Source organism: Microcebus murinus, chromosome 6 (assembly GCF_040939455.1).
Source record: "Microcebus murinus isolate Inina chromosome 6, M.murinus_Inina_mat1.0, whole genome shotgun sequence".
In the NCBI taxonomy this organism is placed as follows: Eukaryota; Metazoa; Chordata; class Mammalia; order Primates; family Cheirogaleidae; genus Microcebus; species Microcebus murinus.
In genome coordinates, this window is record NC_134109.1 from 59,013,247 (window position 1) to 59,036,990 (window position 23,744).

General features: G+C 33.1%; 1 protein-coding gene across 9 annotated transcripts in view; it reads left to right on the forward strand.

The window, feature by feature from the left end:
* Nucleotides 1–23,744, forward strand: part of RALGAPA1 (Ral GTPase activating protein catalytic subunit alpha 1) — a 225,162-nt gene that overhangs the window by 96,609 nt on the left and 104,809 nt on the right. For all 9 annotated transcript variants that reach the window (XR_012919733.1, XM_012736523.3, XM_012736520.3 and 6 more), the window contains 11 exons: nucleotides 258–382; nucleotides 1,702–1,918; nucleotides 2,751–2,927; nucleotides 4,436–4,588; nucleotides 7,110–7,303; nucleotides 7,562–7,660; nucleotides 8,197–8,352; nucleotides 9,710–9,838; nucleotides 14,356–14,481; nucleotides 19,802–19,860; nucleotides 23,280–23,388. Coding sequence is in view for 8 of the 9 variants with exons in the window: in XM_012736523.3 (XP_012591977.1) it covers nucleotides 258–382; nucleotides 1,702–1,918; nucleotides 2,751–2,927; nucleotides 4,436–4,588; nucleotides 7,110–7,303; nucleotides 7,562–7,660; nucleotides 8,197–8,352; nucleotides 9,710–9,838; nucleotides 14,356–14,481; nucleotides 19,802–19,860; nucleotides 23,280–23,388 (1,544 nt within the window). In the remaining variant the exon portion in view is untranslated. The remainder of the gene's footprint in view (nucleotides 1–257; nucleotides 383–1,701; nucleotides 1,919–2,750; nucleotides 2,928–4,435; nucleotides 4,589–7,109; nucleotides 7,304–7,561; nucleotides 7,661–8,196; nucleotides 8,353–9,709; nucleotides 9,839–14,355; nucleotides 14,482–19,801; nucleotides 19,861–23,279; nucleotides 23,389–23,744) is intronic.

Below are 23,744 nucleotides of genomic sequence, written 5' to 3' on the forward strand. Positions count from 1 at the left end.
TAACTTCAACTAGTGCTTATCTATAAGCTTTCTTGCTGTTTAAGGTTACATTGAAGATTGACTAACATTTGCATAGTTAAAGTAAATATCAATTTACTAATTCTTAAAATTAAAAAGAGAAATTATTCATATATGCATGTTTGGCAAATAATTGATATGGCACAGGTACTTTGTTTTGGGTTGTTTTTGTTTGTTTCAGATTTAGAAAATGCAGTTAAATTTTCCCTCACTATATGTAGTTATTTATTTATTTTTAGTCAATAAAGAGGACATGAGCCCAAAACTGCCTCCTCTTAATAGTGATATTGGCAGCAGCAGTGCTAATGTGCCTGATCTGATGGATGAGTTTATAGCAGAACGACTCCGAAGTGGTAATGCCTCAGTAAGTTTTATTTTATTTATTTGGTTTTATGAGGGAGGGTAGAGAAATTAAAAGATACATAATGTACATGTGGCAATTTTTATTCAAAGCAGCTTTTCCCCAATATTTTTTTCCTAAGAGACAGGATCTTGCTCTGTTGCTCAGGCTTGAGTGCAGTGGCCTGATTATAGCTCATTGTAACCTCAAATTCCTGGGCTTAAGCAATCCTCCTGCCTCAGCCACCCAAGTAGCTAGGACTAGAGGTGTGTGCCACCATGCCTAATTGTTTTGTTTTGTTTATTTTTTGTAGAGATGAGGTCTGACTCTGTTACCCAGGCTAGTCTTGAACTCCTGGACTCAAGCATTCCTCCTACCTCGACCTCCCAAGTGTTGGGGTTATAGGCATGGGCCCCTGTACCTGACCCTTCTCCCAAAATGTAATTTTTTTTAATTAACATTTTAAAAGTTATATTTGTATATTTTTAAATCTAAAGATTAAAACAAGCAGTCTTGTAGTTTTCACCATGGTGAAAGACTGCAATACCTGTTTGATCAAACACACAAGTATAAACTACTACCTTCCTAGTTCCACCCCACACCCTACTTTTTTAATCTTTGCTTACAGGTTACCCTGCTGCCAGCTGCCAGCCCTCAATAGGAAAAATAGGAGGTGTTCTGGCCCAGTTCCCATAGTTTTGATAGCACAGTGTTGCTTAATCATTTTAGATAACTTTGGAACAGATTTAAAAGTTATCTTTATCTTGAATGTTAGGATTGTGGCAAAATAAAAATAGAAGCTATTTTATCCCTCATAATGCTTGTTAGGGAAGGATACACATATATATGGAATTGTTTCTTTTAGATGGTCATATTTGGTGTGGGTTTTAATTTCCTTTTTGCTTTATTTTCCATTTTTTTAAAGTTTAGTTTTTTTCTTTAGTGGGTAAAAATCATTATAGAATGACATCTTTGCTATCATTCTTCCTTTTCTCCCACTATCTTTTCTGTTTGCTGCTGCTTTTTCTACTTACATACTTTGCTCTTTCTGCTATTTTAACTTATATCCACTGCATGGATCCTACTGAGGCTTAGGATTCTCAGGCCCACCACTATCTAGTATTTTGGTCTTTGCTTTAGGCAGACTAACAATAATAGTTTAGGCACCATCCAGCTCTGTCTATATTAATATATGGATTGTTTAGTAAGTGTGTTTTCCACCCTCCTTCTTCAGGCCCTACATCTCAGCATTTATTATTATGATTATCTTAGAAATTAAAGTTTTCACATGCTTAATAAGAATTTAAAAAGTTTTAATGGTAAACTACTTCTTGAATTTTTAGACTATGACAAGAAGAGGAAGTAGTCCAGGCAGCCTTGAAATTCCCAAAGACCTCCCTGATATTCTAAATAAGCAGAACCAGATGCGCCCTATTGATGACCCAGGTGTGCCCTCGGAATGGACTTCTCCTGCCAGTGCAGGAAGCAGTGATCTTATCAGCTCAGATAGTCATTCGGATTCTTTCAGCGCTTTCCAATATGATGGCCGAAAATTTGACAGCAAGTATCTTTTTCTATTTGAGTAGTATGTTTTTTTATGTTGATGTTTTCTGTTTGAAACCGACTTATGGACTACATACCCATCACTTTCCCCTCCAACGCTACTTAGACAGTGGTTCTGATATATTTTTATTTGATTTCCTTTTTCAGGAAAATTCCAAAGGAAGTTTTAGGAATTGCCTCAGATTGAGACCACTTTATTTTGCCAAACTGAGCTCATTTAAAAAACAATAAAACACTATTCTTTTATAAAACAAATGATAGTTATAAGATTAAAAAAATGTAGAAAGGAAAATAATTTAGGATAGACTTGATAATAAAATAAAGGACAGTCATAGTTGTAAGTTGCCACTGTAAGTTGCCACTGCATTCATATTTGAGAGCCAGATATTTGGGTTATAGTCAGTGCTGCATTTCCTAGAACCTTTCATGAATAATTGTTCCATGTTAAAATAACATCAGTGATATTATTTGATGACATATTGTTATCACATAGTTATTCTGCTATAATTTATTATACTTGGCAATAAGTGAAGGGCACCAAAATTTTATTAATAAAAAAGAAAGTCAAAACTTTGGGAACCAAGTTTGAAAAACTGGGAGATGCATTTGAGAATTATGTTTCCTCACCACATTATTAATATGGTACTCTGATCTAATTATAATCTTCAAAGTATTAACATTATTTATACTTGCCTAAGTGGTATGTAAATAGAATAGATTTAGGGGAAATGTTAATGATTGACCATTTTGCTGATTTAGCTGTGTCTTTTTGAAAAATATTTTTGTTTTGTAATTGGGACTTGTCTACTAGCATTTATTGTTTCTATAGATTTTGGCTTTGGAGCTGACACTGGGATTGTATCCTCTACTGATGTGGATTCAGGTTCTGGCCATCACCAAAGTGCTGAAGAGCAGGAAGTGGCTAGTCTAACCACTCTTCATATAGATTCTGAAACAAGCAGTCTTAATCAACAAGCTTTCTCTGCTGAAGTTGCAACAGTTACTGGTAAAGTTACTTTAGGGAATGTATTCCTTAAATATATTGTTAAAACTTCCAAAGGAAGAATCCAGTTAGAATTTTATTAGAGAGGTTTTAAATGCTGCTTATTAGTATTTAAGTATTATTTTTTCACTCATCTTTATGTAACAGTGGAGTGGAAAAAACCGTTAAAATAGTTTTTCAACTTGGAGTCAAGATCTTTTTGCTGCCTTATAGAAAATAGTTTGGGAGGAAGGAGTAGGGATGTGGGTGAGACTGAAGGCTGGGACCAGTTTATACCAGGCTAGCAGTGATACTTGCATATAGAGCAGTATCAAGCAAGTACCTCAACCCTTGAATTGTCCCACGTAAGTGAAATAGAATGGCAGTAGGTAATAGAGTTTCTCAGAAATGGGAGTAGATATATATTTTTTTATTTCAGCATATTATGGAGGTACAAATGTTTAGGTTATATTGTCTTTGCCCCGCCTGAGTCAGAGCTTCAAGCTTGTCATTCCCTCAGATGGTGTGTACCATACCCATTAGGTGTGAATACACCTATCCCCCCCCCCCCGCCCAACAGCCAATGATTGTTACTACTATATATGCACATAAGTCTTGATTAATACCAATTTGAGGGTAAGGACATGTGGTGCTTATTTTTTCATTCTTGTGATACTTCGCTTAGTAGAATGGACTCCAGCTCTATCCAGAGTAATACAACAGGTGCTAGATCACTAATTTTTTTTGTGTGGCTGAGTAGTACTCCATAGTATGTGTGTGATATATACATATAGATATACATATATCTATACACACACACACACACACCACATTAATCCACTCATGTATTGATGGGCACTTGAGTTGTTTCCACATCTTTGCAATTGTGCCGCTATAAACATTGTAGTGCAGATGTCTTTTTTATAGAATGTCTTTTTTCCTTTGGGTAGATGCTCAATAATGGGATTGCTGGATCAAATGGTAGTTTTACTTTTAGCTCTTTGAGGTATCTCCGTATTACTTTCCATAGAGGTTGTACTAGTTTGCAGTCCCACCAGCAGTGTACAGATGTTCCTGTCTGTCTGCATCCATGCCAACATTTATTGTTTTGAGACCTTTTGATAGAAGCCATTCTCACTGGAGTTAAGTGATGTCTCATTGTGGTTTTGATTTGCATTTCCCTGATGATTAGAGATGTTGAGCGTTTTTTCATATGTTTGTTGGCCATTTGTTGTCTTTTGAAAAGTTTCTGTTAGGGGGTAGATATTCTTGCTCTCACTGATGGTTCCTGTTACCTGGTACATACAGTTCTGATTCAGTGCTATTAATAGTTCCATGATAGATATGAGATGACACTCCTGAATATAAAAGCTTATACAATATTATGATTTTATTGACCTCCTTGGCCAATTTATAACTGGTTTTATCTTTTGATAGTTAAAATTTATATTTTATTGGAATTTTAAGCATTACATCTTAGTTAGGGTATTGAATATACTCTTTATGGTAATTATATGAAATTATATTTACAGGTTCAGAAAGTGCTTCCACAGTCCAGTCGCCTCTGGGATCCAGGTCACAGACACCTTCCCCTTCTACATTGAATATAGATCACATGGAACAGAAGGATCTACAGCTTGATGAGAAGCTTCACCACTCTGTTCTTCAGACACCAGATGATCTAGGCAATATTTGGAAATTAGATATTTGCCATTTTTTCTTTTAGAGTGTTAAGTGTCAAGAGTTCATAAATCTTAAACTTGATTATATATGATTATTATAGATCTTTTGGACTCTTCTAAGTCTTTTGGAAATTTGTTAATTTATCTTTTTGTTTCTAAAGATGCTTATAGTTTTATTTGTGTTTGTTTTATTATAGTTGATAACAGTCTTAGAATTAGTGATTGCTTTATTTTGGGGTCTTGTGTTCATATCATTTATTGATACTGTTCTATTTCCTAAGACATACATAATTTGGCATCATTATTCTTAATATTATAGCTGAAGTGTACCTGCTGATTCACAGGAGAAAGTAGTAGCCTTATCATTTATTAATCTTTCAGTGAAACACTTTATCAAATCTGTAATTTTTATTGATTTTGATTCTGCAAATGTGTCAACTAAATTTAATTAAAAAGTATATGTTCCAAATGAAGTATTTTTAAGTAAATGTTAAAAGTTGACTTGAGAAACCTCAGAAAATGCAAGTTAAAAGTTATTTTTGCTAAAGCCTGCATGATATAACAGGCATCTCAAATATGCCAAAAACTTTGACCAAAGACATAGTTGATGAGATATTTACAATGAATAAAATAAAGAGTCAGTTTTCACTGGTAAGGCAACAAGTTTACTGTCTGACCAAAGGAAGAAATTTAAAGTTGTTTAAATTCTGGACTTTTTAAAAAGGGGCTTATTCCTTAATATGCAATTACTTTGTAGTTACATATCCCTGATTTTCTAGTTTGTGAATTATTTCTGATCTTATCTTTTCCTCCTTTTTGGCCCATAATTTTGTTTGTTTACAGTTATTTCCCCAACATTTGGGAAAAGGTTGCAAACTTACAGAAAAGTTGCAAGGCTAGTAAAATGAATAGCTATAACCTTCACGTAAATTCACCAGTTAATATTTTACTACTTTGTCTATGTTTACACACATGCACATATATGCACAAAATCCCCTGCCCCTCCCCTCTTTTTACTGAGCTATATAAGAGGGAATTGCAAATGTCAGATTCTTCAGAGCTAAACACTTCTGTGGGTATGTCCTAAGAATAAATGTATGTTTCCTGTATAACCACAATATAATGGCCATATTCAGGATATTTAGCATAGATGCATTACTGTTATTTAAGTCCATAGTCAAGTGTCCTCAATTGTCCAGCAATGTCCTAGATAGCTATCCCACACCTTCACCAACCAAATACAGAATTTAATCAAGGACCACACATTATTGCTTGCTTTTTAATCATTTAAAATTGTATTAGCTTTACTTTGAGAAGGATAAGTTAAGAGACAAATCAGTTGATTTATCATTATATTATGAAAGTGTCCCAGAGTAGGGAGAAATTAACAGTAATGTTAAAATGTCAGTGTTTTTTGTTTTGTTTTAGTGGCTTTAACCAGAAGCCTTTTTAAAAACATTATGGAGAAAGGGTAATTATTTGATACCTTTTCAATAATACAATGTATAGTTATTATCCATTATATACTTTATATGCAAAGAGGAAAAAAATTAAGCATTAGGAGTAAAAGATGTATATATATATTAATACTAAGAATAAACTTATCAATATATTGGGATATTATCGAGCATGAAAAATCATAAGCTTATAATTCGTTCAGTCTACAAAATTTTACTTCCCTAAGTTCTTTAGATACATGGGTATCTTTATTAACTTTTGAATGATTTTCTATAGCCTTTTCCATTATATAATGGAAATTGAGTAGAAATTACAGAGTTTTTAAAAACTGGAGGAGACCTATAATGATATCTAGCTAAACCATGTGTTTTACAGATGAGGAAATATAGCCATAGGTTATTAAGTAACTTGTGGAACACATAATTAGTGGCAGAATTATGAGACTAAAACCAAGATTACCTATATTTCTTACTTATAATCTTGACAATATTAACAGGTAAAATATAATTATGGTAATTTTTTATTATGTTTAAATTTTAGTAAAAATGTCTATTTTTCAGGCTCTTGTGATACCTCTTTTAATGAGAGGTCTGGCTTAATTGTGAAATACGTAAATATATTTTTTTAGAAGCTTTAACTATAAAGAAATAAGCTTATGAAGACTTCCTACAGGATCTGCCTTTAGCCTGAGATTTTCTATAAATTTGATGATGTAGCCTAAAGTAGCTATTAGAGAAAAGTGAGAGTATGTGCTTATAAATTTGATGTTTATATCAAACATAATTTTTTCTACCTGGCATATGCCCACTGAGTGGTATTGCATTATTTCCTCCTTAAGTAAATCTAGATGGAAGTATTATTGAATAAGTAATTATTGTCATAATATAGAATTATGAACTAGTGAGTTTTTGACCTTGTTTGGAAAAAAATAACAGTAATGTACATTGACCTTTTTAAAATTCACTTGTGTAGTTATTTAAGATTATTAATTTAACTTAGCTCTTTTGGATTTTGTGGTCAATTTTCTGAAAAATTACTTACAGTATTGTATTTTTTTTTTTAATAGAAATCAGTGAATTTCCATCTGAATGTTGTAGTGTGATGGCAGGGGGTACTCTTACTGGATGGCATGCTGATGTTGCTACTGTAATGTGGCGAAGAATGCTAGGCATTTTGGGAGATGTCAATGCAATTATGGATCCTGAAATACATGCTCAAGTTTTTGATTACCTCTGTGAACTTTGGCAGAATCTAGCTAAGGTAAAAAAAGAAAATAAAGGATGTAAGGGAGGAGAAAAACTATTGACAAATAGAAGAGGCCTTAGAGAACATTGTGAACTCCTGCCCCCCCACACACACTTTTACTGTCGATAAACTGGTGCCTGGCATGGTGAAGTCACTTATAATTAAACATTTCCTTAGTGGTAGAAACTGGATTTGAACTTCAGTTTAAGGTAAAGTAAACTGGAAGAGAGAACAGTTTTTGTGTGTTTATTGTGTTTTATTTAAAAATTACAGATTAGAGATAACCTCGGCATTTCAACCGATAACCTGACCTCTCCGTCTCCACCAGTTTTGATTCCTCCACTGAGAATTCTTACACCTTGGCTTTTTAAGGTAAGCTTAATATTAGTTTAAATCTTCATTTAGTATATCTTAAAATATTTGATTGAAATTTTAACTATTATATAGTCTTCTAAAGTACTTAGCTTTTAACTAGTATGCTTATGAAGTCATTAAGCATTATATAGAGAGCAGAGTGAGCATGGCAAAATTATACAGAATACATTGTTTTTATTTATTCAGTAAAACCAAAGTGAATATAGAAAAGCATGTCTTTATTGTAGTTAAGTGAAATGTAAACCTTGAGTTGACACAGAATATACTGTGTTCTTTTAAAGATACAATACTTTTAAGCATTATTTGATATGTTTGGTTCATTTTCCTAAATAAAACAGTTCATGATTATTCATACGTACATTGTATCATTCTGGATGATAACAATAGTTTCAGTTATCCTAATTTTTAGTTCATTAAAGAAATTGGGCCAACATAGAAATAAATGAGAACAAATATATGGCTTGCTATATTCAATTGTTTATTTAACAAACAGTATTTCTTTTTGAACATTAAAAGTAATCTTTTAATTTTAGGCAACCAGGTTGACTGATAAATATAAACAAGGTAAATTACATGCTTATAAACTTATTTGTAATACAATGAAAAGAAGACAAGATGTATCTCCAAATAGAGATTTTCTAACACATTTCTACAATATAATGCATTGTGGCTTACTTCATATTGATCAGGTAACAATATATACTTTCTAAGAAGTTATTTTATCAGTTTAACTTTGATTCTTGATTCTGTTTGGTTCATGATTTTTAAGGTGTAGAATTAAAACTGTCTCCCTTATGCAATGGTTTATATACAGTTTACTTCCATTTTATGACCTTATTTATTCTTGAAACATGGTTGAAAAGCAACCTATGTATTGTAATTGGGAGATTGGTTTGAGTATTCTTCCAACTTTAAATACCAACCAGTTCACTTTTTGAAGAGATTAAACCATCCTTTCCTTATGTTGACTTCTTCTTTAGGGTTCCAGTATACCTGTTCTTAGGCATTTTGTAATTGATACTTGAGGCATATGGATTTGCTCATCTAGTCATGCAGTAGTCAGATTTTTTCCACTCTAAGGATCAGTACATCACATTTTCTTACTACCACCAATTATATTGGCATAGTGACAGTTGCATTGATTTGGTAATTATATCAGTTATAATCATTAAATAGTCACAAATCTAGGACATTACTTCAGGGGTCTTGATCTTGACCATAAAGCTAAAAAGTATGGGAAATTGCAAGTCAAAGTATTTATAAATATTTTTATCCTAATATGGTTAAATTTCACTTGTAGGTCAGTTAGAGAGCATTAAATTAATATTAAAAATTAATATTAAAAGATAATTATATCTCTTCCTTGAAAAATAAAAAAACTTCTTTCATTAATTTAAAATAAATATCATGTCCTACATTATAAACATGGCCCAAAACAACACTGTTAATTACTAGAAAAGAGAGCTTTTGTTTAAGATAAGTCAGATTGAGTAATATAAACTAATACACTACATCCTCATGGTAAATTCCAAATGCAAAGTGAATGAATAAGCCAGATTAAGAATATTTCCTTAAAAGTGCCTGGGTCTAGATGTCTGAAGCTAGATACCTATCATTAAAGGACTTATCTAAAAAAGAAAATCTTCCCAGTTGCCATATATGAGGTCGTATGTGTTCCAAGATGAGAGTTATCACATAGAAGCAACTAGGTGGTAGGAGAAACTACTTTGTAATTTAGTTTTACAGTGTGTGAGCCTTATATTTTTAACCCTTTGAAGCAAAGAGCCTTTTTTTCTCTAGTGTAACAAAAAATGCTGTTATTTGTGTAAGTTAAACAAGTGTGTTTCTAAAGTTACTTTTCCTATGTCAGAATATAATGTTAAGCATGGATTATTTACAAGAATTAAAATTAGCCTTTCTAGTTAGCCAATGTACTGTAATTACCTTTTTAAATTATTTTCATATATCTATTTTTAAGAATATTTATTAGCTGATACCCAAAATAACATATGTGATATTCTTTTCCCCTTCTTTCCTTATTTTAAGGATATTGTCAATACAATCATCAAACACTGCTCACCTCAGTTTTTTTCACTTGGTTTGCCTGGGGCCACGATGCTTATTATGGATTTTATTGTAGCAGCTGGTAGAGTGGCTTCTTCAGCTTTTCTCAATGTAAGTTATTTTCTGTTCTTCATAATATAACAAACTTTAGATAGCTAGAACTCAACTAAAAAAGCAACAAAGGAAGAGCTATTGTTGACAAAATACAGCAAGGGGATTTTGAGGAAAATTTACAGTTTAATTGGAATTGATTGCTTCTCTTACATTAGAAAATGTATATAAGAAATACTGAAGTGTACGAAAGCACTAAAATCAGTAGACTCTGATAAAAAAACAGGATTTAAAGTTGAGGTAATCAAGGAAACAGGATGGGAAAAAAGCAAAGAAATGGCAGTGGGCTATAACAAAGAAGTAAGAAACAGTGGTAAATAATCATTACACAAGCCATATGTATATCAAATCACACTGTACACCTTAAATATATTCAGTCTTTACTTAACAATTAAATATTTTAAGATTAAACAGTGCTGAGATAACCACCCTAGGAGGAAATACATCCTAGGTGTAAATTGTAAACTCTCAAAACTGCATGTGAGGATTTTTCATGCTATCATGGAACTGTGAGACAATATCAAGTAAATCAGTATACCTGGAATATATTCATACATAAGTGGCAGAAGTGAGCTACAGAGGAAGGCAGTAGCTGTGTTCACAGTGCAAAAAAGCTTAGATAAAATCCTAAGAAAGGAAAGAGTAACACTGAAGGATTTTAAGCAAAGAGTAACATTTTATTAATATTTTGGAAAGATCACTCTGGAGCAATTTATAGGGAAACAACTGAAAATCTGCTGGAAATAACTAAGCATATTTGGGAGAGAAAAAATACTTGTTTAGTATTTTGTAACTTGGAAAGCAATTTAACATACATTTTTTGTTTATAAGCTGCAACAGTGAAAAATCAACAGTGAAATAGAGAAGGAGTTCTATTTGGGGCATATTAGATACCCATGAAGAGATGTCAGGAGAATAATTGCATATACAATTCAGGAGCTCAAGGGGGATGTTGGGACTGAAAATAGAAAGTTTAGAGACATTAGCATATAGATGGTATTTAAGACCATGAAACTAGATAAAATCACCTAAAGGGAATGTACAAATAAAGAAGAGAAGCAGCAGGCCGGACACGGTGGCTTATACCTGTAGTCCCAGCGCTTTTGAGAGGCAGAGGCAAGAGGATCACTCAAACCAGGAGTTCAAGAACAACCTGGGTAACATAGTGAGACTCATCTCTTAAAAAAAATGGCCAGGCATGGTGGCACATACCTATAGTCCTTACTACTCAGGAGGCTGAGCCAGGAGGATTGCTTGAGCCCAGGAGTTGGAGGTTACAATGAGCCATGATCATGCTACTACACTCCAGTTGGCAACAGAGCAAGACCCTGTCTCAAACAAACAAAGGAGCATTATTTATAGTTATATAACCCTGTTTCTCCAGTTCCCTGAGGAGTGATCGTGTTTTATTCATCTTGGTGTCTCTAGGGCCTAGGATAGCACCATGCTTAGCTGGTGTTTATTTATTGAATATATGTGTTAATTCAGGATCTAAATGGCACCCAGTATGTACTCCACATTGTGCTAAGCCCTTGTGTGGTTATAAACTTTCTCTCCTTTGTTTACAGTGTTTCTTTGGGTGGAATACAGAGGAATATAGAATAAATCAGACATGCTTTGTGCTCAATAAACATATTGTCTGTTTCTGGGGAGATAGATAAGTATATTAACAACTATAGAATGTAGGGCATCAAATAAATACCAACAGGAGGAGCATAGCATAGTAGTTAAAAGCATGGACTCTAGAGCCAGTCTGCCTGGGATCAAGTCTCACCTCTGCCACTTATTAGCTATGTGACCTTTGGCAAGTTACTTAATTTTTTTTTTTTTTGAGACAGAGTCTCGCTTTGTTGTCCAGGCTAGAGTGAGTGCCATGGCGTCAGCCTAGCTCACAGCAACCTCAAACTCCTGGGCTCCAGTGATCCTTCTGCCTCAGCCTCCCGAGTAGCTGGGACTACAGGCATGCGCCACTATACCCGGCTAATTTTTTATATATATATCAGTTGGCCAATTAATTTCTTTCTATTTATAGTAGAGACGGGGTCTCGCTCTTGCTCAGGCTGGTTTCGAACTCCTGACCTTGAGCAATCCGCCCGCCTCGGCCTCCCAAGAGCTAGGATTACAGGCGTGAGCCACAGCGCCCGGCCTAAGTTACTTAATTTTTCTGTCTTGTTTTTTCATCTATAAAATGGAGATAACCTGCATCATAGGATTATTTTATAAGGATTTATAACATGATTGGAATATTATATGACACATTGTGCAGTATAAGAATTTTTTAAATAAAATTATTTCATAATTCAGAAAAAGGAGAGATTTTATTTGTTTGGTGATATCATAAAACTTTCATGGAAAATACATATGAATAGATTCCTGAATAGATCATTTTGTGTAAGTGAAAATGAAAGATAGGGAAGGTATTCCAGGCACAATTAAAGAGGCATGAGTAAGATGTTTTCAAGGAATGACAAATAACCCATTTTGTTTAGAGGCTAGTTAATCTACAATAGCAGAGTGGACAGAAAGAACAGAATGGTACTTTAGATCTTCCTACCCAAAGTGTGGTCTGCACACGAGAAACATTTGGCATGATCCGGGTACTTGTGAGAAATGTAGAATCTCAGACCCCATCCCAAACCTATTTACTGAATCAGAATCTGCATTTTAACTAGAGCACAAATGATTGGTAAAATCATTGGTTAAAGATTGAGTAGCACTGCTTTAGATTACATCTTGGAAAGGTCTTAAATGTCAGGGATCAGGTTATAATGCTATATTAGATAAATAGTTAAATTTTTTTTTAAGTGGAAAGAGATTATTGAATCTTTTTTGGGAATATTAAATAAGTATTAATCTAGGAGTGTATTTAAGATAAACTTAAATGAGATGGTAAACAAAGTATTATAGTATAACAGTTATGTATTAGATTATTAATCTCTTGGATGCTGATAAAATTGATAGAAATCAGAAGATACTAATACATAAACCAATACTTTTTATTAATTTACTGTGAAAACTATTAGTGTTTTATTAATTTGCTCTGAAAACTATGACTGTGTAGCGGCCAGGTACTCCACATGACTAGTCAGCTTTTCTCAAAGTTCTATAGGAGAATTAAGCCCTAATGCATTATGTAACATCCTTGGGAAATTCGGAAAATAGTTATTTTCTCAGTTCTCTGGATCATATGAGGAATACCTGTTGGGAAAGTTTGCATAAAAAAGCAAATTACTGCAGGAATTAGTCATCTCCACTAGAAGAGCCTTTTCTTCTGGGACGGTGTTGGAAATACCCAGTCCATATCTTGTTCTTTGTATTCCCATTTTAGATCCCATGCATATCATTTTCCTCCTGTTAATATTCTTCCCCTGCTTAGGCAGATTATAAGATAATTGATTCGGTTTTGCCTTTATTAATTATACTCACATTCCAGGTCTGCCCCCATTATATCCACATACCTGAACATTCCCAGTTATCTTATCAACCTTTAAAGAAAAACTCTTAGGTAATCTCTTTTATTAACTATTAGTTTTATAAATCAGTTTCATTTTTATAGGATAACTTTTATTTTAAATTGCAATGGTGGATGTGAGCTTACTCTGTCTCCTTATACTGCTGCCTTATATCTAGATTGTTTTTTAATCTGGAAATGAGTTGTTTTATTCAAAATCATATAATAAGAGTACTATATTATTGCCTCTATTATAATATTTATTAAGATGAGGAAATCCTTTTGGAAATTGGGCCTTGATTTATGTCAATGAAAGTATTATATTTCTAATAGATTTGTATTTAGCATTTTTGTTAGGTATTAAACATACAAATCAATTTGCAGATAATTTAGTAAATAAAACAACATATTAGTAGCTGGATGTTCATATTTGGTGGGCATGCAAGAAGGCAGAAGAGGGAAAAGAAACATTCAGTGTTGATACTTCAGAAATAGCTTAATATAGCTAAAGATAAAAAGTTACCTTCATCTATAGTCTAGGCATACATTCTAATGTTTTTAATAAGTAAGGTAGCCAGTGTTTTTCTTATGTGCATAATATTATAAAAACCATCTAGACTGGTGGTGCCTTTCAAATAGTTAACATTTTCATTCTTATATTTATTACTACCTAAGGATAAATAAATAATATAGTGAAATTGAGTCATCAGCTTATTAGACCAGTGTGTCACGATGTTGAATTACCTTTAAAGTATTTATATTTTTCCTTATAATTAGGGTAAGTTGATGCTGGTAACTAAGTTATATTCCTATTTACAGTCTCATTAACCATAACCAGTTTGAGGAAAGCTCTGATACCTGTTTATTACATTTATTGAGAATAACAGTAGTTTATGTGGAAAGTGTGATAGGAACCTAAATCTTTTTATGTCCTCTTTCCTTTTTAAACTTTGTTTTATACTCTCACTTCCCTGTCTATTTGTAGTTTTTTAGTAAAGTAATTTTTCTGATAATTTTAATGACATGGTTAAATATATTTTAAAGCTTTTTAAAATCTGATATGTAGGCACCGAGAGTGGAAGCACAAGTTCTTCTGGGATCTTTGGTTTGCTTTCCCAACTTATATTGTGAACTGCCTGCTCTCCATCCCAACATTCCTGATATTGCTGTATCTCAATTTACAGATGTTAAGGTAAGAAATCAAACCCATGTAACAAAAACTACTGTACCTCCTAAATCTATTTAAATTTTTAAAAAAGAAAGAGAAAGGCCAGGTGCGATGGCTCACACCTGTAATCCTGGCACTCTGGGAGGCTGAGATGGGTGGATTGCTCAAGGTCAGGAGTTCAAAACCAGCCTGAACAAGAGCGAGACCCCTGTCTCTACTAAAAATAGAAAGAAATTAATTGGCCAACTAAAAATATATAGAAAAAATTAGCCGGGCATGGTGGCGCATGCCTGTAGTCCCAGCTACTTGGAAGGCTGAGGCAGGAGGATTGCTTGAGCCCAGGAGTTTGAAGTTGCTGTGAGCTAAGCTGATGCTACGGCACTCACTCTAGCCTGGGCAACAAAGTGAGACACTGTCAAAACAAAAAAAAGGAAAGAGGCTCATTTTTAGCATTTAAGTGATTTTATAATCATAAATTATATACAATAAAATTTTTATTCTTTCTTTTCTTTTTGAGATCCATATAGTTGTTTAAAAACATTAACCAGCCATGTCCTTCAGACACAAAGGCTGGAATTTTCATTAGAAATATAGACTTTTTGTGTTTAATACTGTTTTCGGACTTTTTTCTTGTTATTGAAGCTACTCACATGTCTACCTCTTAGGATTCATTCATTCACTCACTGAACATTTATTGAAACATCCTGTGACCTAGACACTATGCTGCTAATTAATGTAAGGCTTCTAAGATTGAGATGACAGACTAAACTGTGCATATTTGACTCTACCCTCCCTAGTTTCTCAGTGTGATGAGTCAAACAAAGTAATGGAAAATTTTATACTGCTATAGAAAACTGTGGAGTTGAGGTAGAGATCTTATGTACCTGAAGCCTTAAAGGACTTGAATAGTAGATGGTGCAAAATTAAGAGCGACTATAAAGTTGCCAATGAAACCTACCCCAGATATTAATCCTGAAACAAACAAAATTATAATTGGGTCCAGTTAGGAGCAAACACGCCCAAATGTCCCTTGTTATTTATAAGATTTTTTAAAAATTTCAAGTAGAATAATGGCCAGAACTTGTTGTGTGCCTCTGTAGAGGTCAGCCTCTGTTTAAAGGGGATACATGACATGTTTGGCACACTTACTCCTCAGGACTCAGTAATTCTTAGACCAAGGTAGAGGGGAGTGGTGTGAAAATTTCTTCTAGTTAGGATAAAGTCATTCAGTGCTCTGGGCCTAGCAGTATGCCTGGTAGTAAATAATTCCATCACTAAGTTAATTCCATCACTAAGTTAAGAGGCATACAACTGAATGCCTCTGTATTATAAATTTTCATGGGTTTTAACAGTCCTGAGATGTTGTGCCTATCACAGTAATTGCCAGATGGTCTTTGTTTGACCTGAATTGGTCCCTAGAATTAGATGAAGGGTTAAGAGAGAGACATTATAGCTCCTTGGGAACTATGCTGATTTTTTTTAAAGTTGATTTTTCTGATGTTTTTAAATTTAATTTATGTTAGGAGCTATATACACTCTATATATAGCATCCATATTTCTCTTTAAAACATTTATCATACTTGAAATTACTTGTTCAATGACTTCTACTTTAGACAGATAAACACCACGAGGCCTTATTTTTTACTATATCATCATAGCCTAACACACTGCTTGGCATATAGTATATACTCAGAAATCATTTGTTAAACAAGTGAACTTGACCTATACATAAAATCATAAGGTTTGATGTAAATTTACAATGACATTTAATAAAAACTATACAAATTGACCTTTGTTCTTTAGAGATGTAATTACTGTGGTTTCTTTTGTTTTCAGAAGATCTTGAAGGCCAAGGATGAGTCCTCATTTTAATTTACTTAGACAGTTTAGAGTCAGTTAAGGATCAGCCTGGCCTACTTCATACTCTCTACATTTCAGAGTAGCCTTGTTCTCTATTGGCTATTGCATAGGCAGTAAGGCTGAAGTGATCTTAAAAACACTTTTTTGTGTGAAAAAAAAATCTCCAAAGTAAAAGCCAACTTTAATAATAATGGAGAAAGCAAAAAGCCTAACAAAGTGATCATTGTTCTTAGTAAATGAAGATTTAAGGGTAAAGTTACATGCCATTGTAGTTATATTTCCTTTTCACTGAAACCAGCTCCTATGCATGTACTCTAAACCACAGCCACATGGAACTACCATGTTGTTTCTTGGTTCTGTGTTTTTGAAAAACTGTTTCCTTCTACCTAAACTGTTGTTATATAGTCCTGTTCTCTTCTTGCCACTCACCTAAAACACATGTAATCATGGTACCTAATGTTAATTATCTGTCAAAATCCTTTTTTTTCTAAGATCTCTTTGTGAAGTCTTTTATGACTTCCCCGATGAGCTGTTAGCTTACCTAGAACTTTGTACATATCATCTTGTTTGTTTGATTTTTGTGTGTTTTTACAATTCACTCATTTAATAGTTTTTAGTATAGTATGAGAATTGTGCAACTGTCATCACAGTCGATATTAGAACATTTTCATCACCCCCAAAGAGACCCTGTACCGATTAGCAGCCATTCCCCATTCTCTCTACCTCAACCTCATGGCAATTACAGATTTATGTTGTGTCTCTATGGATTTGCCTGGATATTTTATATTACATGATCTTGAATATTAATTATTTATTTATAAATCTGCCTCTGTCCCTGGACTGTAAACTTCTTAAGAATAAGTACATTGTCTTAACTATCTTTTTATTTCCAGCATCTAAGACAGGGTCTGTAACATAGAAAGCTCTTGAGCTTAAACAGTAGATATTTTCCAAGTACCTATTGATTGCTAGCCATTGGGCTAGGTGTTGAGTTTACAGAGATAAGTATAATAGAAGGTTTCTACTCTTGAGGAGCTTATATTCTATGTAGCCAGTAAGTGCTTATAGAATGAGTGTATTAATGATTTTTTACAAGTCAGTAAACAAATTCTTAGTTATCAAAGCTAGTGTCATTCTTGTTCTCCTGAGCTACTGTAGTATTTGATCCTGTTGATGTTTCTATCCTTCCTAAATGTCTCTTTGTCTTTTGTTACACAGATCTATCTTGATTTACTTCTTGCCTAAGTATTCTGACTCCTTAACAAACTAGTTTTCTTTTCTCTGCTTGCTAAACATATAATCGCTTCAATATTCTACCCTTGTTTTTTTCTTCTCTATTTTTCTCCCTCTTGAATATTTTATTCATTTACATGATTTTAACTAGTATCTAAAACTTATTGCAAAACTCACACATTATCGTACTTCAAATTAATAAAGAATAGAAGCTGGCTTTTTTTGTCCAGCTTTATTGAGGTAAAATTAACAAAAATTGTATATATTTAAGTTGTACAACTTGATATTTTGACATACATATACATTGTGGTAAACATTAAGCTAAATAACATATCCCTAATATAGTTACCTTTTTTGGTTGGTGGGGGGAGCAAGTAAGAACAGCTAAGATCCACTCTCTTAGCAGATTATTAACTGTAGTTACCGTGCTGTACATTGAATCTTCAGAATTTGTTCGTCTTGCATGTCTGAAACTTTGTACTCTTTAATCAACATTTTCTCATTTTTCCTACTACTGTCTGCTTCTGAGAGTTCAACATTTTAGATTCCACATGTAAATGAGATCACACAGTATTTGGCTTGCTGTGTCTGACTTATTTCACTTAGCCCAGTGTCCTCTAGGTCCATTCATGTTGTCACAAATGGCAAGATTTCCCTCTTTTTAAAAGCTAAATAATATTCCATTGTGTGTGTATTTATGTGTATGCAAGTGACATTTTATCCATTAGTCCTCCAATGGACACTTAGGTTTTTTCCATATACTGGCTATTGTGAATAATTCTGCAGTAGACATGGGAGTGCAGATATCTCTTTGACATACTAATTTCATTTCCTTTGGATCCCAGAAGTGGTATTGTTTTGGGTTATAGGGATACAGCAACAATATTAATTCTTCCAATCCATAAACACCATTTATTTCTGTCTTTTTCGGTTTCTTTAATCAGTGTTTTATAGTTTTCAGTGTACAGCTCTTTCAACTCTTTGTTTTAAATTTATTCGTAAGTATTTTATTGTTGTTGATGCTATTTTTAAATGGAATTGTTCTTTTAATTTCTTTTTTGAATAGTTCATTGTTAGTATATAGAAACATGACTGATTTTTGCATGTTGATTTTGTATCTTGTAACTCTACTGACTTTATTAGTTTCTAACAGGTTTTTGGTGGAGTCTTTAGGATTTTCTATATATTAGATCACATTATTTGCAAAGACAGTTCTAATTCTTTTCAGTATGGATGCTTTTTTTTTTTTTTCTTCCATTTTTCTGCCTAATTGCTCTGGCTAGGACTCCCAATATTATGTTGAATAGAAGTGATGAGAGTGGGCATCCCCCTTGTCTTATTCCTGATCTTAAAGGAAAAGCTTTTAGCTTTTTACTGTTGCATATGATGTTAGCTACAGACTTATTATATATGGCCTTACTTATGTTGAGGTACATTCCTCCTATACTTAATTTATTGAGTTTTAGTCATGAAACGATATTGTATTTTGTCAAGTGCTTTTTCTCCACCTATTAGAATAAGAATGCTTATTCTCCACCATAGATGAATATATGATTTTTATCCTTCATTCTCAATGTGATGTGTCACTTTTATTGATGTGCATATTTTGTACCATCCTTGCATCCCAGGAATAAATTCTGCTTGATCATGATATGTGATCCTTTTAATGTGATGTTGAATTTGATTTGCTAGCATTTCTTTGAGGATTTTTACATCTATACTCATCAGGGATATTGGCCTGTAATTTTTTTTTTTCTTGTAATGCTCTTGTTTTACTTTAGTATCTGGGTAATACTGGCCTCATAAAATGAGTTTTGAAGTTTTCCCTCCTTTTCAATTTTTTGGAAGAGTTTGAGAGGGATTAGGGGCAATTCTTCTTTAAATGTTTAGTAGAATTTACCAGTGAAGCCATCCAGTTCTGGTTTTTAAAGGTATTTCTCAAACTTTTAAAAAGATGTTTATTCTACATTAGTTATCTTCCTTTATTACTCTTCTAATCAGGATAAAGGGTATTTTTTAACATATACTTTTGGTTATAAATTGCAGAAATATCTTTATTTAGCTACTTTTATGAATAATATTAGATTCTTTATTGTAAGTATGTACATGAGAACAAAGACTATTTTACTTAACTGTTGTATTCTCAGTACCTGGCACGGTGCCTGGTCCATAGTGGCCACTTAATAAATACTTATAGAATGAAAGAATGAAAACTTAGTCTTTGCAATTAACTATTTCCTCCTTATTTCAGGAACTTATAATCAAAACTGTATTAAGCTCAGCAAGAGATGAGCCCTCTGGTCCCGCACGGTAGGTCATATATTCTTAGACTTAACTATTCTGTGTTTGGAATCTTATTTTAGGAGTTGATTGAATTATTACAGTAGTCTAGATTGTTTCAGATACATAAAAGCCATCCTGAATTACAAATTTAAATTATTTGAATAGATAAATACTCTGACTTTTGTTCATGATTTAAATAGTAACCTTCTTTCATTAAAAAAAAAAATCCCACTCACCTTTTCCAGTAACTTCACCCTCTTTTTAAAGTAATTTGTTTTAATTATTTAACTATATTTTGCTTTCTCTTCAGATTATATTTATCATTGTCTTTTATGCAGTACTTTGAAATTCATTAGTAAATACACAATGAATGTTTATTAAATTAAGATATTGTGGAAAGTGACATATCTAAGAAAATAGTATATTTTAATATTTATAAATATTTGATCAGGATTTTTAAAAATAGCATTTTTACATTCTTTTTATAATGTCCTAAGTAATAAAAACTGAGGTCTTCTCTGTTTTAGTAAAAAATTTTTTAAAAAAGTGAGATTTAAATGAACAGGTTACTAATACATGTTCTCTTCCCCAAAATGTCATTAAGTTACATATTATGTTTCTTGATGCTAATTCTCATAGTACACTGTTCGCTTTAACATTATTTTGTGTTGCTACTTTTCTGAGCTACATCTCTGTAAAGCTTTCTGTTTTGCAATTATCTATTCATTTTCTGACCCAAGTTTCAAGTTGTACAAATCATGGCTTTGACTATTTGGATTCTAATTCAAATTAAACCTATTTTTCCAGCAAATAAAAATAATGTATGATTCTGATGAGAGAGAGCATTTAAAAAAAATAATAATGTAAAACGAACTATTTAATTAAATGAGACATAGCTCCAATTTAATCACATATTTTTCTCACTTTAATAGCCAAGTTAACACAAATCTCTTTGAACAAATTCTTCTTAAAAGAATTATACTTATATTAATCTCGTTTAAGATTTCGAGGGTTTTCCTATAGTATTGTTTCATTTAATTCTCCTCACAATTTTAAGAGATTGATGGAATCACCCTATTCTTCCAATTTTGTTAGCCAGAAACTGATACTTGAAAAGCCAACATTTATTAGATCCAAAGCTAATGTTTATTAAGCCCGTTCTGTGTCAGGCACTGTTCTAAACTCTTCCTATTTATTTACTTGTTAAGGTTTTTTAATAACTCTATGAAATATATATAATTTTTTTCCTCCTTTTTATTGGTAAAGAAACTGGAGTCTAGAGAATTTAAATAACCTGCCCTATTACCCAGAAATGACAGAGCCATGAATAATACCCCAGCAATTTGTCTTATTAGATGGATAAGTAGTAAGTGACAGAATCAAATTTGAACCTAGAGCTTTAGACTCTATATTTTCTGTCTTTTTTAAAAAAACTGTGTTGCCTCTCAAGTGAAAGAATGTGAAAGCCTAAAACATAGCTACCCAAAGATAGACCTGGGAATCATTAACATAACAGCTTGTGTTTTTGAGTGTATGGAAAACTCCAGAAGTTGAACATAAGCATTGTCTCAACTTGTTTTCCTATACCATTTTAGTGTATATATATGTATTTTTTTTAAGTTTATAACCCCAAATCTGAGCAGAAGCAGATTTGAACTACACTGAGAATAATCTAGATTATTTTGACATATTAGGGGAATGTGGAAAAGTCTATACACACAAAAACAAAAACATCCTGTTCTTACCCCCTCTGGTTATAGCAAAAACTGCTGAGCATTTGAACTCCCAGTCTCTGCCTTTAGTTAGCTGCATTCATAGACAGCTTTGCTTTACTTCAGAATTTATTGTTGCTTTAGGATTATGGATGTTTCCATTGCTAAAACTGAAACTTGGTTATTTAGCTCTATAAGTATTACCTGGGATTTATGGGTGGACAACAATAAGAAATAAAGCAATAGACTTCACTTAGATTTTTAGGTAGTTTTGATAACTTAGTAGCTTTAACACTCTAGACCGAAAGGGACTTAAGGCATTCTTATCTGCTATATTAAGGAAGAAAAATCTTTCTATGTTGACTTGTTCTGGAATTTAGCATTCCACTGAATTTAAGTTAAGAATATCAATATCAGGACATGCCATGTATAACAGGATACTGGAACGAGTTGACTGTTTTTATATTTAGAACCATTATACACTTTATCAGAACCCTAGACTTGGAACATAGTAATAGAATCCTTACAGATTGTAATCATTAACCACTTTGGGACCGTGCTCACTGGCTGCGAAACCTTACCCACAGCTGGCACTCACAGTCCGCATGATAGTTTGTGCTGTGCGTTGACGACGAATCCATTTTGCTCTTGTGTGATGAGGAAAGCTTTAAACCACTGAAAGCTTGTTTTACTTTATAAGCAGCTTTACTTGTAATGTAAATATCAGAATAGGTAACATATACATATATGTTTTCATTATGTTATTTTTAAATGTTCACAATTTTATTTTGATAAATGAAAAATTGGAAAAGTCCTATCACGGCAGTTGGCTAAAGTCGCTGTGCGTGTTTATCTGTGGCTATCGACTGTAGTCGATGCTGGGCTGTGCATGTTCATCTGTGGCTGTCATCTACAGTCAGTGCTGGTCCTGACGTGGTTTTAAATAAGTCTCTTCAAGCTGAAACTCAGCTGAAGTTACATTGCTTGGGAAATGAAGCCCTAACAGGCATTAGGAAATAGGAAAAAAAAATTCTATAAGTTGTATTTCTGTTGGAATTTTTTTTTAATTTCAAAATATTAAGGGGTACAAATGTTTTTGTTACACAGATAGCTTTTGTAATGCCTGAGACAGGGCTGTAAGTATGCCCATCACCCAAATAGTGTTCACTGTACCCATTAGGTAGGGTTCTGCCCCTCCCTTCCTCTGCTCTCCCTCTGCTTAATTTCCAGTGACTTTTACTTCCCTCTGTGCACATATGTGCCCGTCGGTTAGTTCCAACTCATGGGAGAGTGCAGGTGGTGTTTGTTTTTCCATTCTTGAGATACTTCACTTAGGGTAATGGTCTCTAGTTCTATCCAAATTGCTACAAAAGGCATTAATTTATCCTTTTTTATGGCTGAGTAGTACTCCATGGTATATGTATACCACATTTTATTAATCCAGTCATGAATTGATAACTTAGGTCAGTTTATTAACATGAGTTTGTTGAAAAGATGCTGTGTGTTATCGCAGCCTATGATCTTGGTAGTAAATTGTAATTGAAAATTAGGTCTGCAGTTTGGGGAATGTGCTTTCGAAATTCCCACTTATCTTCCTTAGTCACCAGCTAATATAGAGTAACATTTATTCATTCACTTAAATAGTGCATATTCATTCTGTGTCACTTGATCATGGATGTTGTTTGTGGTGGTGGTTTCATTTTATTTAATCATTGCTGGTTGCCTTTTTTGCAGATGTGTAGCACTTTGCAGTTTAGGTATTTGGATTTGTGAAGAACTAGTCCATGAGTCTCATCATCCTCAAATTAAGGAAGCTCTGAATGTGATTTGTGTTTCCTTAAAGGTAAAGAAAACTGTTCAGTGAAATGTATTAAGATAGTATAGAATGCATGGGGGTTTTTTTAAATGTGAATTTATATCTTGTACCCTTATAGAATAAGACATTTTATAAGTGTTTTCATTAGTTTACTATTTTTAATATTTCCTTGATTCTGACTCTTTCCTTAAGAATATTCCTACTCTTGAATTTAGGGTATCTTTGTCATGACCTACTTTATCTCAACTTTTTGTGTGTTTTGGCTTCGACCCTATAATACATATGATAACTCCTGGAAAAGGAAACCAGTCATTTAAAACATGGATATTTTGTTTGTTTTTTAACTAGTATTGTTGTAACTTATTACTCTTTGATCTTTACCA